The sequence below is a fragment of the Podarcis muralis genome, chromosome 16, assembly GCF_964188315.1.
Source record: "Podarcis muralis chromosome 16, rPodMur119.hap1.1, whole genome shotgun sequence".
NCBI lineage: Eukaryota > Metazoa > Chordata > Lepidosauria > Squamata > Lacertidae > Podarcis > Podarcis muralis.
This window is the reverse complement of record NC_135670.1, coordinates 39,285,160-39,301,116: the sequence shown is the minus strand read 5'-3', so window position 1 is coordinate 39,301,116 and position 15,957 is coordinate 39,285,160. Positions and strand designations below refer to the sequence as shown.

Below are 15,957 nucleotides of genomic sequence, written 5' to 3'. Positions count from 1 at the left end.
GGACCTCTATACATGACTGACAATTCATTTTCTAAAGTGATGTCTTCTTGGAAAAGGCTTCTTGAAAACACAGCTTGGTAAACCCAGCATTGGCAATTGACACTGGGATCTATTTTTTAACATGGGATTAGATTTTGCCTTGAGCAAGATTGCTGGGGGAAAGAGCCAGCAGCATTGGCTCTGCCCCCTGATTCATTTGCACATAATGCCTGAACCCCCTCATTCCAAGTGTGTTTGACAGAGTCTGCCTCTTGCAACGCACCTCACCCACAATTTATGTAAGAGTATGCAGCTGACATATTTGATCCCTCACAGACCATTTGTTACAGTCCATTCTAGCAAGGAGGGCTTCACTGAATCCTTTACCTGTACCTCTGTATCTACTGGAGAATGGTGCTGAAGTGTATAGTAAAGGGTTGGTGGGCTTCAGATCCAGGCTTATGCTGAAAGCCAGATGAGAAGTCCCTGAGGTCAGATGGAGGCTCCAGGCCAATATTCCTATCAGCCCATATGTGATTTTTTTCTATGACATCCCGCAGCATATGGCTAGCTCAAAAGAACTACAGAACAAGATTCAGAAGGAGTTCTGCATTTCAGTTCACTAAGCGTTCATTACTTGAAGGGTTATTACTATTTATTAAATTTATATATTTAGGAATGTGGCCACATTGAAAATGCAATAAAAGATTTGCTGTTACACCACAGAAGAAAATGTAGGGATATTTTCAAAGGTTATACTAAGAGATTAAACAGCAGGAGGATGGCTACAATTTTTGACAGTGGTCCGTTACTCTGGGGCAGGGGAGGTTTGAGGGCAACTCTTAAACAAGTATTGAAATTCTGTACAGGTCTCTCAACAATAATTTAATCAATATCTCTCTGTATAAATAATTCAGATTACCGAAGTATGGCCTTTTAAAATGGAGGCGTATATCAAGTGCAGTGACGACTCTGAAGGAAATGGCACGTTGAAAGCACTAAAGAGCGAAATGAATCGCGGGTCAACTTCATTACGGCCTCCCCCAGCTTTGCCCATGGCAGCAATGAAGCCAAGGTCACGGAGGTACTTGCAGTTCATCTCCTTGCCACGATCATACAAGGCACCTTTCTCTAAGAGTAACTTCAGCAGCGCAATAGGCTGTTGGGTCCCATATTCATCAACCTTTGAACAACAAGAAAGTTAAAATGCTTAAACAAAAAACAGAAGGGCTACCAACAAGCAGCTTGAGTTATACCCCTCTTTTCAACTACCATTAACAATATTTATAAATCTCCTGTCAATGACAGATGACTGAATCTGATGGCTTTGATTTCACTCAAGTTTTCCAATCTTCAATTCAGTTTGCCCCAAGGCAGGTTCCACAAGGTTCCATTACAGGAAGCTGACCTCAGGCACCAGGCCTGTTGGCAAACCGACTCTGTGTTATAAAGATGTCTGCAAATGTGGTGTGAAGGCCAGCAACTTTAACCCCACTGTGTGGGAATCCTTTGCAGACAACTGCAATACCTGGAGACACAGTCAGGTTGAGTATCCACAGCAGTGACCAGAGGATAAATGACTGCTGGGAGGAGCGCAGAGAAAAAAAATGTCATGGTGCATATGTAACAATGAAACCAGATGCCTTCATCTTCCCCAGCTGCAATAAAACATGTCTCTCTCATATTGGTCTCTACAGCCACAGCAGGCGCTGTAACTCTCCAGCAGTTTGACTTTACCCCCGATGGCACACTCTTCAATTACCTCTGGAGACAGACGGATGCCAACCATGCCATGGCAAGTGAAAATGCATTTTTGTTAATGTCTCCTAATATACATAATTATGCACACAATTTGCCTAGAATACATTTTTGTATGCTGATTCAGTAATACAGTTTTTTTGCAATCTTTGGCTTATGAACTGCTTTGCAAAATTTGGAGAAGGGAGAATTTAAAAAGAAAGCCTTGTTTCAATTTGTGCATTGGTTTGAAAAGTGTAAAATTTGGGAAATCTGCATTAAGATGCAAACTAATTATATTTTTTCCACATTGCTACTTTCCACACAGGTTCACAATAAGGAATAAATGTTCATATGTGAAAAATTCAACAAAATTTTCACATGCCTGGAGAAGCAAGCATGCCTTGATCTTAATGTTGGTCTCTAAGGTGCTACTGCCCCCCCCAAAAAAAATTTCTTTTTTTCTTTTTTCTTTATTTCAAAATTAATTGATAAATTGCTTAGTAAACCTTGAAGAGTGATCAATTATTATTCAATATTTATTGTAACTACTACTACATTTATATCCCACACCACCTCCAAAAGCTCAGGACGACATAAATGGGTTTTCCACCTGTCCTCCCTTTCTCCTATGAGAGAATGGTAGACCCAATGTCACCCAGAGAACAGAACCTTTGTCGCTCAAGTTCTAGTCTGACAATCTGACCACTAAGTTGCATTGGCTCTCTTTTACAAATGTACCAGGTACATTTTCTATCAGGTGACAGAAAATAAATAATGACTGCAACAAGAAGGTGCAGTACCTTCCTCTTACACCCAAGTTGTTTGCTGCAAGCTTTGATGGTTCTGTAGAAGGATTAGACCAACCTTCCAGATGTTCTGCATTATAACTTCCATCATCTCTGACCACTGGACATGCTGGCTGGAGTTGATGGGAGCCGCAGTCCAAAACATCTGGAGAGCATCATGCAAAGGAAGGCTGAATCACAGTAAGTAACGGAAAACATGCTGGACAATTAGTTGTAACCAGCTAAATTCCACTCAGATCAAGACTAATGGACCTAAATTAGTCATATCCTTTAATGGGTTTACTCAGAGCGTGATTTATATTGTGAGTACTCCAATGACAATAGCCATGACTAGCCCAATGGAACCTTTTGTGATAGAGGCGGTCTTCTTTGATTGCTAGAAGCTGGGGGCAAACCACAGGGCACTGCTATTATACCACTGTCTGTGAGCTTCCCTTGGCATATAGTTGACTACAGTTAGGGTCCTGGATTAAATGAACCCTTGGTCTGATCCAGAATAGCACCTCTTACACATGTAAGTTTCTTCAGAAACAAAGGATGCAAAGCATTCCCTTCCCGGCATCAGCTCCACTCTTGCTCCATTAAAAATGCTTGAATGCCTCTTGAGACGCTCTTGCATACTTGTATGTATATTCTTACCCTGGGCATGTTCATATCATCCATAAAGACAATGAGGCGCTTTCCCATTGGGGGGCCATAGGTCTCTTTGGTCCGTTTCTCCACGTTTGCTTCCATGTTCCTTTGAATATCCATGGAGGTGGTGCGAGAGGAGAAGTTAATGATAAGCAGCACCTGGAAGTGGAAGATTAAAAATGAGTTATTGGGAAATGAAGGCTCATGCCAAGGACTTCCTACTCAGCAGGCAGAGGTAAAAAGCTGAGAAGGGATTATATACGTGATACTTAAATTTAAACAGAGTGTCTCTATCATTACAGAGAATATATTAATTTCAGGAAGTAGACACAATCCCAGGAGTATTTCTCCACTTATTGGGGAATTGTGATTTACAGATGCATTTCAGTGTTTCTGATTGATGGCAGCAAAAATATGTTAGCACTCAATTCTCGAAAAGAACAGTTTTGTGGACAGGAAAGGTATAGGAGATTATGGTAATAAGAATGTCTCAAATTAGTTACTTTTATTTATTTACATGTTTATCCTATCCTTCCTCCAAGGATTTCAGGGTGGCATAAATTACCACCTTCCATTTTATCCTTGCAGCACCCTTGTGCGTTTGTAAGTTTGCATGAGAGAGGGTGACTAGTTCAGGGGCAATGATATCAGGTAAATTTTGGAAAAATATAAAATGGTTTAGAAAATTCACACTACAAATAACACTACCAAAAATAACACTACAAATAAGTCAAGAATGTACGAAGCAATTTAGTTATATTAGTCATATTAGATAAATGTAATGTTTGAAAACTTGGGAAACCTTCTGCTGCTGCTGCTATAGAAGAGGATTTTTAAAAAATAAGATTTAATTTGTTATATTTACATAAATTCTCTAAAATTTGTTCTAAACAACAAAGGACATTAATCCAAAATCTGAATCATTCTAATGTTCTTTGATTTGTGGAAGATTATCACATTTGTACCAATTTACAGAATAAATAACTAAGTTTCAAAATTGCTTTTAAAAGCGTCTTATTGACTTTGATACATTCTCTCTCTTAAAATGTCAGGCCAAGTGGATATAGTGTTTAATCAAATACTAAAATATAGTCATTGCTGGAGCAGACTAAGTCTGCAGACTTATACACATTTACCTGAGGGCAATAAACCTCACTGAACACACTAGTTGTTTCTCTCTCTCTCTCTCTTTTTTTTTTTTTTTTTTTTTTTTTGCTTTTATAATTTATTGAATTCCAACTCATTATACATTTTATCCATTATACAACAAATCATATCCATTTTGGACTTCCTTCACCGTCACTGACATTCTTTCATAGTTATCCCTTTAGTACACATTCCCTTCTTTCATATTGCCATTTACACCTCCTTTCCTCATTATTTCTATTTAAACAATATTCATAAATTCTTTACAGAGCCTCTTTAAACCCCGCCAACGTTATATTTACATCATGGTTATTTTCCAGATAACACACAAATTTCTCCCAGTCCTTTATAAATTTTTGATCTTTAGTATATCTAATTTTCCCTGTTAATTTATCCAGTTCCGCATATTCTATTAATTTTGCTCTCCACTCTTCTACCCTTGGGATTTCCTCCTGCTTCCACCTCTGAGCCAATACAATTCTGGCAGCTGTCACCGCATACTGGAAAAGTTTACAATCTTTTCTTCTAATATCCTTCCCTATAACACCTAATAAAAAAGCCTCTGGCCTTTTCACAAAGGTATACCTTAACATCTTTTTCAACTCATTATAGATTTCATCCCAGAAGCTTTTGACTTTCTTACATTCCCACCACTGGTGGAAGAACGTCCCTTCTTTATGTTTACATTTCCAGCATTTGTTGTCTATCTTATACATCTTTCCCAATTTTACAGGTGACAGGTACCATCTGTAGAGCATTTTCATCATATTTTCCTTCAATAACGTACAGGCCGTAAATTTTATGTTCTCTTTCCACAACTTTTCCCAATCCTCCAGTTGAATATTGTATCCCAAGTCCCTTGCCCACTGTACCATCACTGACTTCACCTCCTCATCCTTCGTGTACCATTCTAACATTATTTTATACATCTTTGATAAATTTTTAAGTTCACTATTTATTATCTCCTTTTGGAAGGTTGATTCTTTTTCTGCATACCCCCTTTCCCTCAGCTCTTTTTTAAACATTTCATTTATCCGAAAGTAGCTTAGCCAATCATATGTTAATGCTTTGACTTGGTCATATGATTTCATTTTCCACTTCCCTCCTTCGTTGGTGACCATTTCTCCATATGTTCCCCACTTTCCTCTCATGTTGATTGTCTTAACACACATTATTTCTAATGGAGATAGCCAATGTGGGACTTTTGGTTCTAGTATATTCTTATATCTATCCCAAACCTCTATTAGTGCTCCTCTAAAAATGTGATTTCCGAATCCCTTATGTACCCTCTTTTTGTCACACCATAAGTACGCGTGCCACCCAAACCTGTTATTATACCCCTCCAAATCTAATAATTCCTTGTTTTCCAATTTTACCCATTCTTTCAACCAACACAGGCATGCTGCCTCGTAATACAATCTCATGTCTGGTAGGGCGAAGCCTCCTCTCTCCTTTGCGTCTGTCAATAACTTAAATTTAATTCTAGGCTTCTTACCTTCCCAGACATATCTTGAGATCGCCTTCTGCCATTCCCCAAAAATTTTTGTACCTTTTATTATGGGTATAGTTTGAAATAAAAATAACAACTTAGGAAGCACCATCATTTTTACCATTGAAATTCTTCCCCATAGTGATAGTTTCAATCTATTCCAAACCTCCAAATCCCTCTTTATTCCTTTCCACATAGGGATATAATTATGTTGGTATAGATCTATATTCTTATCCGAGAGCCAAATTCCCAAATATTTAACCTTTTTGACTACCTCAATCTCCGTTTGTTGTTTTAATAGTTCAATTTTATCTTGGTCCATATTTTTGACTATCATTTTGGTCTTCCTCTTATTCAATCTGAATCCTGCCAATTTTCCAAATTGTTCCATCTCTTCCAGAATTTCTTTTGTACTTTCTATAGGTTCTTCCAAAGTCACCACCACGTCGTCCGCAAAGGCCTTAACTTTATATTCATTTGTACCTAACGTCACCCCTTTAATCTGCTTATTTTGTCTTATTGCATTTAGTAAGACTTCCAGGACCACTATAAATAACAATGGCGAAAGCGGGCAGCCCTGCCTTGTTCCTTGTTCCTTTAGATATTTTAATATCTTCCGTAATGATGTTATTTATAATCAACCTTGCTTTCTGTTCTGTGTAGATTGCTTCAATACCGTTAAAAAATTCATGACCCACTTCCATAACCTCCAAATTTTTCAACATAAATTCCCAAATCACATTATCGAAGGCTTTCTCCGCATCTACGAATATTAAACTTGCTGGTTTGTCACACCTATCGGACAAGTATTCAATAACATTAACTATATTTCTTATATTATTTCTTAATTGTCTGCCCGGTAGGAAACCTTCTTGGTCTTTATGTAAAGACCTAAAAAGCACACTAGTTGTTTCTCAGTAGACACTCATAGGACATGACTTAAATAGGCAAAAAGGGGTGTGTATGAAACCAGAGATTCTGGGGACCTGCGTAGCAAAGGATCTGTCCCCTATATTCATCCCTCAGCTTTTTGCTCCTTCTCTCCTTTTTGCAACAGGAGACTGAGCTTCTTTCCTTATCTGGAAGTGGAATAAAGGTGTAGGGCTAATTACATAAAATCTAGACCCTTACATTTGTGTCTTGATTTAGTTTCTTAAGAAAGTTCTGTGTTGTTGCCGTCTTTGAGGTTCCAGATTCTCCAACCAGAACAACGGGGTGTTTGATTTTTACCATCTTTTCTAGTAGCCAGTTTGTACGGGTTGTGTCCACTGTGGGAACTAAAGAGTGTGTATGTTAGCTTGGAATACAGAGAGCAAAAGAAAACCAAGCAGCTTTAAAATGATGGATTTGCATAGATACTCAATGCACAATCACTCCAGTAACAGAATTCATTTAGAGGCACAAGACCCATTGTCTGATCCAGGGGTCGTTTGTTCCTCTAGCAGCTTAGAGGATAAAAGAAAAATGTTTCTAGACACACTATTTTAGAATGGAGCATTGGCCCCTTATTGCCCAGTCTTAGGAAGATATCCAGAGATGGGTTGTCTCCACCCATAGCCCAGGAAAGTCAAGTCTCATGTGGTGATGTTTCATATGCCTAGACTGGCTCAGGAGGCTCCACTGCCAAGCAGAGAACAGAGTACAGCACATGTAAACTAAATCTGAGGCGGGGGGAACATTAAAAGAAAATAACAGAAGCCTCCTCTGAGAAGGCCAAGTAGAAGTGGATGAAAGTACATGGTGGCCAAACCATGGTCATTTGGGTGGAACAAGCTGTACCCATTTGTAGTATGCTACCTAAAGAGGATAAGCTGGATAACTCTATGAATCAGAGGAACTTTCATGGTAAGTGACCAATGTTTGTTCTGTTCAGTGGGAGGAAGACATCCAGATATGGGACATGTCCGATCCTTATATTGAAGGGCTGAAGGTGGCAGACTAAAGACAGGATGATGGTGGTGGTGATGATGGAGGGACACCAGAACGTGAGAAGAAGAAAAAGAAGAGTTTGGATTTGGTATTCCGCTTTATCACTACCCGAAGGAGTCTCAAAGCGGCTAACATTCTCCTTTCCCTTCCTCCCCCACAACAAACACTCTGTGAGGTGAGTGGGGCTGAGAGACTTCAAAGAAGTGTGACTGGCCCAAGGTCACCCAGCAGCTGCAGGTGGAGGAGTGGAGACACGAACCCGGTTCCCCAGATTATGAATCTACTGCTCTTAACCACTACACCACACTGGCTCTCCTTAGAGAAGGGACTCTAAGGAAAAACAGGTAGCAAGAAAGCTACAGATACGAAGAAACTGGTGGTGGAAACACTAAGTCAAGGAATCTGCTCTGAACTTGGGCAAGGCAAGGCAGTAACTGGGGTGGAGCCTCCTGAGCCAGCTTAGAGATGTTGTCATGTGATCCTGCCTCCCAGGGATGATCAATGAAGATGAGCCATGTAAGGATGCCTCTCATGTACTGGACAAGGCATAAATAGGTTTGCAAGCTGTAATTGATTAACTTGTGACATTAATTACTCCCACTAAATTATGCAAAGCTTTAGTCACACTTACCCAGAATATCAATAAATTTCACTTCGGGTGAGTGGATATATTCAGGGACCAATTTGCTCCAAGGCACCCACTTTTTCATCAGTCCCTCAAAGTGAAAGTCATATAAAGTTGGAAGCTGGCCTGAAGATAAATCAATTATGATAGCTTAGACCATACTTATGGTCAGAGATTAGTCATTCATGATTACTGGAGGTATGTTGCAAATGAGACATCCAGTATAGTATGCCAAGAAACAACATGCTGAACACATTGTCCAAATTATCAGAAAGCACTAGAATTAGGCCCAAAAGATTGACAGATAATGTATGTGTATACCTTGGCCTTAATATGAATTTTATGCTCTCAATATTACTGTTATAAAGCACCTGTTTCAGGCAGAATGTCCTTATGGTTCAGGGACTCTACTTCCTCCCTTGGGAACTGATTGCACCTGCCTGTGGTTCCAAGGGTAGGACATAACCTTAATCCACTGAGGAGACGCTATCATAGTAAGTGCAACAAATCTTTTTTTTATTATTATAGGGTTATCCTGAGACAGGTTCTTCTTCCTACTTGCTCCATAGACAGTGCCATGTGACTCAGTGTAGATCATGAAGTTTCCATTGAAGGAAACTCAGTTTCAGTAAGTAATCAAGCAGAAACAGAATATGTTCTACTTTACATAACGATTGTCTGAAAAATCTATTAACATTTCTTATTTACTTCAAAGAACTGAAGTCCTTACTCAGCAGCCCCCCAAGTCCCGTCTCTATGCTGCATAGCATAGTTCAAGGAAGGTAAAAATTACCAAGGCGAAACTCCCTCAGTGCCACTGGGCTACACAGAAAAGGCATGGGCTTCAGAGATGTGTACACCTGTGTTGAACCAAAGGTGAGACTAGTCAGTATAACCCCAAAACTAATTGTTAGCTGTTGCAAGGATGAGTTCACATGTGTTTATCTATGCACTTGCTTTGATATATGCTAATAGGCTTGCTTTGCTGCTATGCTTCTTGGTGGGCCCTGGAAGGCTGAGCTCTTAGCTCATAGAGTAGAACTATCTGTAAGCCTTGGATGGTTGCCACCTATGCCCTCATGGGTCAGGTGGATTGATGTCATTCCTCAAATCTGATTCATCTCTCAGAGGCTGCTATTAGGCAGGCTAGGAGAAATACAGGTGCCTGTATTTTCCCCTCAGTTGTGCTAATAGCAGCTTGGGAGCAGGAGCGGGGAAATCTTCATTGTGGGATACATGCTGAACTGCAGAAGGCAAGTGAAGCTGCAGTACCTAGGAATTCCTTTCAGGAACAAACCATGTCATACAAGACTGATTATATCCTACCTGGCAACTCCCCTGGTTTAGCTAGAGTCATCTCATCATTAACGGTTGACATAGAGGAGAGACGTTTGATAAAGTCATCAAATTTTGATCTTCCAGCTTCAAGGAGGCAGGCTCCTAAAGAAGAATATAGAGCTTCAAGGAAGTAGCACTCGAGCACATCAGGGTCATCATATTCTTGCTCAAGGAGAGCATCCAGCATCTTGGTCAACTGTGTCACCTGCCATATGAAATCACAAAGCAACAAATACTATATTGGTGAAAATCTTTTGGCGCCTCTCCCCTCCCCTGCAACACACTGCTATAAACTGTCTTTAAAGGGGGCACCAAGTTGAGAGCAACACCAAAAAGAAATCTGGAACTGAAGAAGAGAGATGAGCAAGGTCTTGTTTCATTATTATGTTCTATGAGCAGACCAGCAAAGGATTTTCTTCAATGTAGGAAGCAGCTTGCAAACAAGGGCAACATGTCCTGTTTCACCGCCTGAAGCAAAATGAAAAGTGCAACTTTGCACAGCCACTCCTGCCACCAGCCACCTGCTCCTGCCACCACGGTCTGTTCTGCTGCCACTACACATCCTGCCACATCTGACACTGGAGGAGAAGTGGTACTGCCATTGGTGCCAATTTGGGGCATGATTGTGCCAATTTTCTGTAAGATCTCACCCAAAATTGGGTGAGATCTCACCCAAAATGGACACAATCTTGCCCAAAATTGGCATCAATGGCAGTGGTACCACCTGGGAGCACTTCTGCTGCCTAACTGCTAGGCCAGCTCTGTTTGAAAGTGTAGCATGGCAGAGAAGATAATGCAATGACCACTCTTCCAGAGTTTTATGATTTGGAGATCAGTGAAGAAATTGGTGGAGAAAGGCTCCCTACAGAGTCTAAGGAAACTTGGCAGGTTTCAAGAATTAAATGTAACACTATTACAATAAAAGTTAGTGTGCATATGTGTGCAACATTAAACAATTAATTGGTGTAGTTAATTTATTTAGAACAACCCCCAATTAATCAACAAAATATCGTTTTTAAAAATGTAAATACTTCTTTAAAAATTTGCAGATGACAGGTACTTCTTAGAAGAGGAATTGCCCTTTCTTTTTAAGGTTTTAAAGGTTTCTATGCTGCTGTACATCACCCTGATGTTTTGCAACAGAGTGGTACGTAAACAGTCTTATAAATAAAAAAATCTTACCCCTTATACATTTTTGTTCAAAAACCATTGTTTTAGTCCAATGCACATTTGTGCACGTTTAATTTATTAGGTATTCAATTAAAACTAATTTGCTTAGACAGCTAATTAGCTAATTAATTAGTCAAGAGCCCTAATATTTAAGTGCAGTAAACTGTGATGCTCGGGGAAAATGTCCTAAATGGAGCTGGGCTATTTCTCATTGTTGACCAAACCCTGAAGGAGAGTTTTTCGATTTCAGACCATGTCTTGGAATCTTCCGTAAAACTTCAAATTCAGTCTATATAAATCTCTCCAAATCTTACTGTAGTCCAGAAAAGGGGGCAGGAAGGGTAGTCCTGCTAAATTCTCCTTAGATATATGCCTGAAGTTTGAAAAGTTTATTGCACTGTTCACTGCTTGAAGATCCTCCATTGTAAATGTTTGTATTAATTTACAAAGCCGGTATTTCTTACCATATTGAGATCTGTCTGTGGAAGAATGGTCTTTAATTTCTCCCCCTGCCGTCCATCAACAATTCCTTCTACGATCATTTCAATCAGGTAGGGTACATATTTGGCAAACAATCTATCTAAGAGTTGCTTTTCTTGCTGAGGAACAAAATCAAAACAAAGTAATTCCAATGTATCCATTTTATTTGTATCTTCCTGTACAGAGGGATATACTCTTCCCCTCTTGGGATTGTGAATCAACCTCTTCTAAATAACAGGATCTCATTCATGGAAGGGAGGGCACAACACACCTGCTCTTGTGAGCCAGAAGTAGGAGCAGGAAAGCCCAAATGCTGTGGAGGAGACAGGACTGGATTTCCAACCAAATCTTAACAATCCATCTGGAATTTGCCACCAGGCCCTCATGGCACCTAATGAAATTCCCCAAATTGTGGGTTTCCCTGCCCCATTTCTTTGTTGTTGGAAGTTGCTAATAAGGCATGACTTCACATCACATTGTGAGTTCCTCTAAAATGTCTGAAGCAATGAGATTAAAAAAAAAAAAAAGATTTTGAAAGGTGCTCCAGTGAATTACTCAAGGAAGCTCTTCATGTGGGAGATTTCCACTTTTCTGCCAGCCTCTCAGAACCTCTGTAGATAGGTTCTGTCAACCTATCTACATGTTCCAATAGCACAGCTGGACAGGCGGTTTCTTCAATTCTGCTATCAGAAAGGAACATTGTTGTCCATGGGTAGGCAAACTAAGGCCCAGGGGCCTTCTTAATCCGGCCCAGGAACAGTCCGGGAATCAGTGTGTCCGGGAATCTACATGAGTAGAATGTGTGCTTTTATTTAAAATGCATCTCTGGATTATTTGTGGGGCATAGGAATTCATTCATTATTTTTTTCAAAATCTAGTCCGGCCCCCCACAAGGTCTGAGGGACAGTGGACCGTCCCCCTGCTGAAAAAGTTTGCTGACCCCTGTTGTTGTCCAATAAAAACATCTTTTAGATGGGACCAGTCTGTTAGGTAGGCCCCAACACCATCTAGTGTCCAAAAGCAGGAAATGTTCACAGAGTCAAGGAATATGATATACAACCACTCCGACCCTAATTCCAGTCCCTTTCATGATGAGACCAGCACAGGATATCATAAGAAGCACAACTGTAGAAGCAGAGAAGAGAACAGTAGAACAGCAGAGACTTCCTCAATGCACTACCTCAAACAGACTTTCACATCTATTACAAGGATAATCAAATGCAATAATATTGATTGACATGAGTAAGAACAGACTTAGCATCCTAAGGAAAAAGCAGTCCAAAATGCCATATTTACACATATCCAGAAACTAATAATGTTGCTCAAGGCCATGGAGGCTTAGTCATTCCTGATTTAAGGTTGCAAGGAGAGGGGAAGGAAACCTGTGAGGAAAAAGTGAGTGCTTTTGTTGTTTTTCAAAGAGAAGAAGGAGAAAGAGTGATCGAGCTGGGAGAGAAAAATCAGTAAAAAAATTGCAGAGTGAGAAATGCAGAGAGGCAAGTACAGCTGCTGTGACCAAGGCAAGATAGCAAATGAACTGGGCTGGATCCTTCTCAAAGCTGCATCATGTGACCATTTATATATAATGGAGCAAATGTCATAAATCCATCTCCAGAGCTGAACAGGGGTATCTGATATATCCTGTGGCCCCTGGGACACCCTCCCAAATCCTGCACCCTAACCAGAGAACTCAGTTTGTCTGGAAACCTCACATAAAAATTAGCTTCTCTGGATATATTGGAGAACCAGTAACCTGGTGATTTACAACCAATGCTTCCAAGTTCAGTCTAAGGAGACATTTTCTACCTTGCTTCTTTGGTTCGTCCATTTCTCCCAATAAGGTTTGTATCTCAAGTTCTTGGGGTCCACAAAGACCATCCCACAGCGTGATACCGTCGCAGGTGAAGCATACTGTAAGTCTCCAACCTAGGAAGGAAGCACATTTACTGGAAACTGGTTGGAGGAGTGGCCTCGTGCCTGGAGAACCTCCACCACAAAATGGAAGCTGGCATGCTGCATTCTATTTCTGAAGTGAAGCAAGTTTGGCCCTAATGAACTTGGATATAGGACTGCCTAGACCCATATGTAACCCATTCTGCGCAATTCAGAAGAAAAGCTGAGTGTAAGAGTAAGAAAACAGTAAAATAAGTAAATAAATATGATAAAAATGGAGAAACACCACCACCTCCCAAGACCAAAATGGATGGATAACAGGTCCATTGAGCTGTTATATTTAATGAAATGTCTGGCCATCAGTATCTGTTGTTTCAAAACTTCAGAAGTGACTTCCTTACCTCGAATAAAAGGGCACAATGGGCTTGGAGTCTGATTCGTTCCCCATTTGCCAAAGTCAACAACTTGTTATCATCCATCACAGAATTCATGTTTTCTACCCAGAGGGCATCCACATCTCCATCAAATAAAATGTACCTGTATACAAAGATTAAAGAAAGGCACTTATATAATGACACATCCCCAAAACACTTCTATTCTAATTCATTTTTATCTGTGTACTTTCACTGGATTGCAGGAAGGTTATTTGGAAAATGAGGGAAAATTACAGCAAAACAAATCTGAAACTATTAAGGACCTGCAAGTGTAATGTCTAACCCAGAGGTTTGCAATCCTTTTCCCCTACTAAATAATTCCAGTAATGGAACAATATCCTGTGAAGTCCAACTCCCCCCCCCCCCCCCGAATGGGAAAATGAGCACATAAAATGAAAACATTGAGAAAAGCAAAAGAGCCAGACAAATTTGGAGAAATATGATATCATATTATTGCATTCACTTCTGACAAGGAAAACAATTTTATTCTACCTCAAACTCATGCTGATTTGTGAATAACTGATTTTGGCTGTGTGGGAAATTGCAGTCAAATATAGCTAGCAAGAATACGGCTTGCATGAAGTGGTTAAGGTAATAGAATTGCATTCCTAGAGTCAGCTAGGCCATGCCCCTCACCTGGAAGGAAGTGAAGCTTCCTCCTTTCTTCATTCTCTTTCACCTTGTGAACTCACCAAGATAGGATGTGTCTGAGCTTGCTCTCTACAAGTTGTTTGTGTGCTCAGAAATATGTTTCTGTATTTTGTAAACCCAAAATACAGAATACTACCTGCGTTTTTCTTGCAGCTGTATGGAATAATGCATGAATCATATCTTACGAGTTAAGTAAAGTATTCAAACTTATTAATGGTGTGGGAAGCAGTGTTAAGTGACTAGAACGGGATATTTAAAAGGTCTAACAGCCTATATTCCTCACACTTCAGGGTGATGCATGATTCTGTGTTTTAAAACTCTGCTGGAGGCTCTCACTTGCTAGAGAGTATGTTTAGCTCTGCTCTTTTGATATAGGTATCCAGCCAAGTACTTTATTAATGACCCCACAATGATCCCATGTTATCTCTTTTTCCCCAAAAGCTGATTGTATTGTCTGCATTTCTTTGACTCTGATTCTCTTTAGTTTTCCCTTCTCTGTTGTTGTCCTGATGATAACATTACAATGTGCTCTTGGCCTTGCATTAATTCTCTTGTAATTTATCTATAATCTGTCATTTTTCTCTTATGTTTGTTTGGTTACAAAACTTAATAATGCAGTTTAAACACAAATGCAAATATTGGTCTAACCCTTAAGAAATTACCTTCTCTCTTTTTTATCTGTGGGTTTATTGATTTCCCTAAAGATGTTGGACAAAACTCCATCAGTCCAGTCTCGTGTGGTGGGGTCTAGGATTCCATAAAGCTCAATAACACTCATGGCTTTGGGGTTCAGCGTGTAAAGTTTGGTCACCAATGACAGCCTAAATGGACATCAGAGGTGCAGTTAAGAAGAAAAACACATTGCAGTAGAACTTGCCAAAGCAACTCCTGTATACAAACACTTCACAATTCGTACCCAATAAAAACATGAGGTGCCCTGCTGAATCAGATCAAAGTAAATCAAAGCTTGATCCTGCTTTCCACAGTGGCTACCAGATATCCCTGGATAGCTCATAAGCAGAGCTTAAATGCAGTAGCCCTCCTCACTGTTTTCCCTCAGCAACTGACACAATTGGTCAGTTCATGGAAGCCACACCTACTGCTCAATGGGGTTGCCAATTGCGTTGCTAGAATGCGCCACAACATCATCCAAGTGACTGACCTCAGCAAGTATTTCATTTTCAAATATCTTGATTGTTTCTACTTTCTGGTTCAGTATTTTTATTTATTTACTTGATTTAGGGAGGCGAAGCTGCCTTTCTCACCCCCTGGCTATGCCCATGAAAGTGGAGGAAGCGAGGAAGTGTATTCTCATCCTCTTGCTCTTTTGAAGGGATAGCAACAAGTCTTACCAAGTTATCTACCTGTATTCATCATCTGTACTCACTTTGTCTGAGCCTGGCACAAGGTATTGATAACCACAGACTTGCCGCCTCCTGTTGGCCCAACCACCATTGTAGTATGACGAGTCAACATAGTTTCATACATTTGGACAACTTTATCCACCTGATAAAAAACCATTAAAAGGCCTCATAGAGCATACATCAGCTAAACTCACTATTAGCCTTTTTTCTAATAGTATAAATCAACAAAATTCCATTTTAGGGGGATTTAAGTCCAAAGATATAACCCAAATACCCCAAG

At 40.0% G+C, this 15,957-nt stretch overlaps 1 protein-coding gene across 5 annotated transcripts in view; it reads right to left on the bottom strand.

The window, feature by feature from the left end:
• The window catches only part of DNAH10 (dynein axonemal heavy chain 10), a 107,674-nt gene that overhangs the window by 36,228 nt on the left and 55,489 nt on the right, over positions 1–15,957 (bottom strand). For all 5 annotated transcript variants that reach the window (XR_003704238.2, XM_028711210.2, XM_028711206.2 and 2 more), the window contains 10 exons: positions 15,701–15,819; positions 14,976–15,134; positions 13,630–13,765; positions 13,142–13,261; positions 11,320–11,454; positions 9,674–9,890; positions 8,354–8,473; positions 6,925–7,070; positions 3,165–3,317; positions 902–1,162 (listed from right to left, as the gene is read on the bottom strand). Coding sequence is in view for 4 of the 5 variants with exons in the window: in XM_028711210.2 (XP_028567043.2) it covers positions 902–1,162; positions 3,165–3,317; positions 6,925–7,070; positions 8,354–8,473; positions 9,674–9,890; positions 11,320–11,454; positions 13,142–13,261; positions 13,630–13,765; positions 14,976–15,134; positions 15,701–15,819 (1,566 nt within the window). In the remaining variant the exon portion in view is untranslated. The remainder of the gene's footprint in view (positions 1–901; positions 1,163–3,164; positions 3,318–6,924; positions 7,071–8,353; positions 8,474–9,673; positions 9,891–11,319; positions 11,455–13,141; positions 13,262–13,629; positions 13,766–14,975; positions 15,135–15,700; positions 15,820–15,957) is intronic.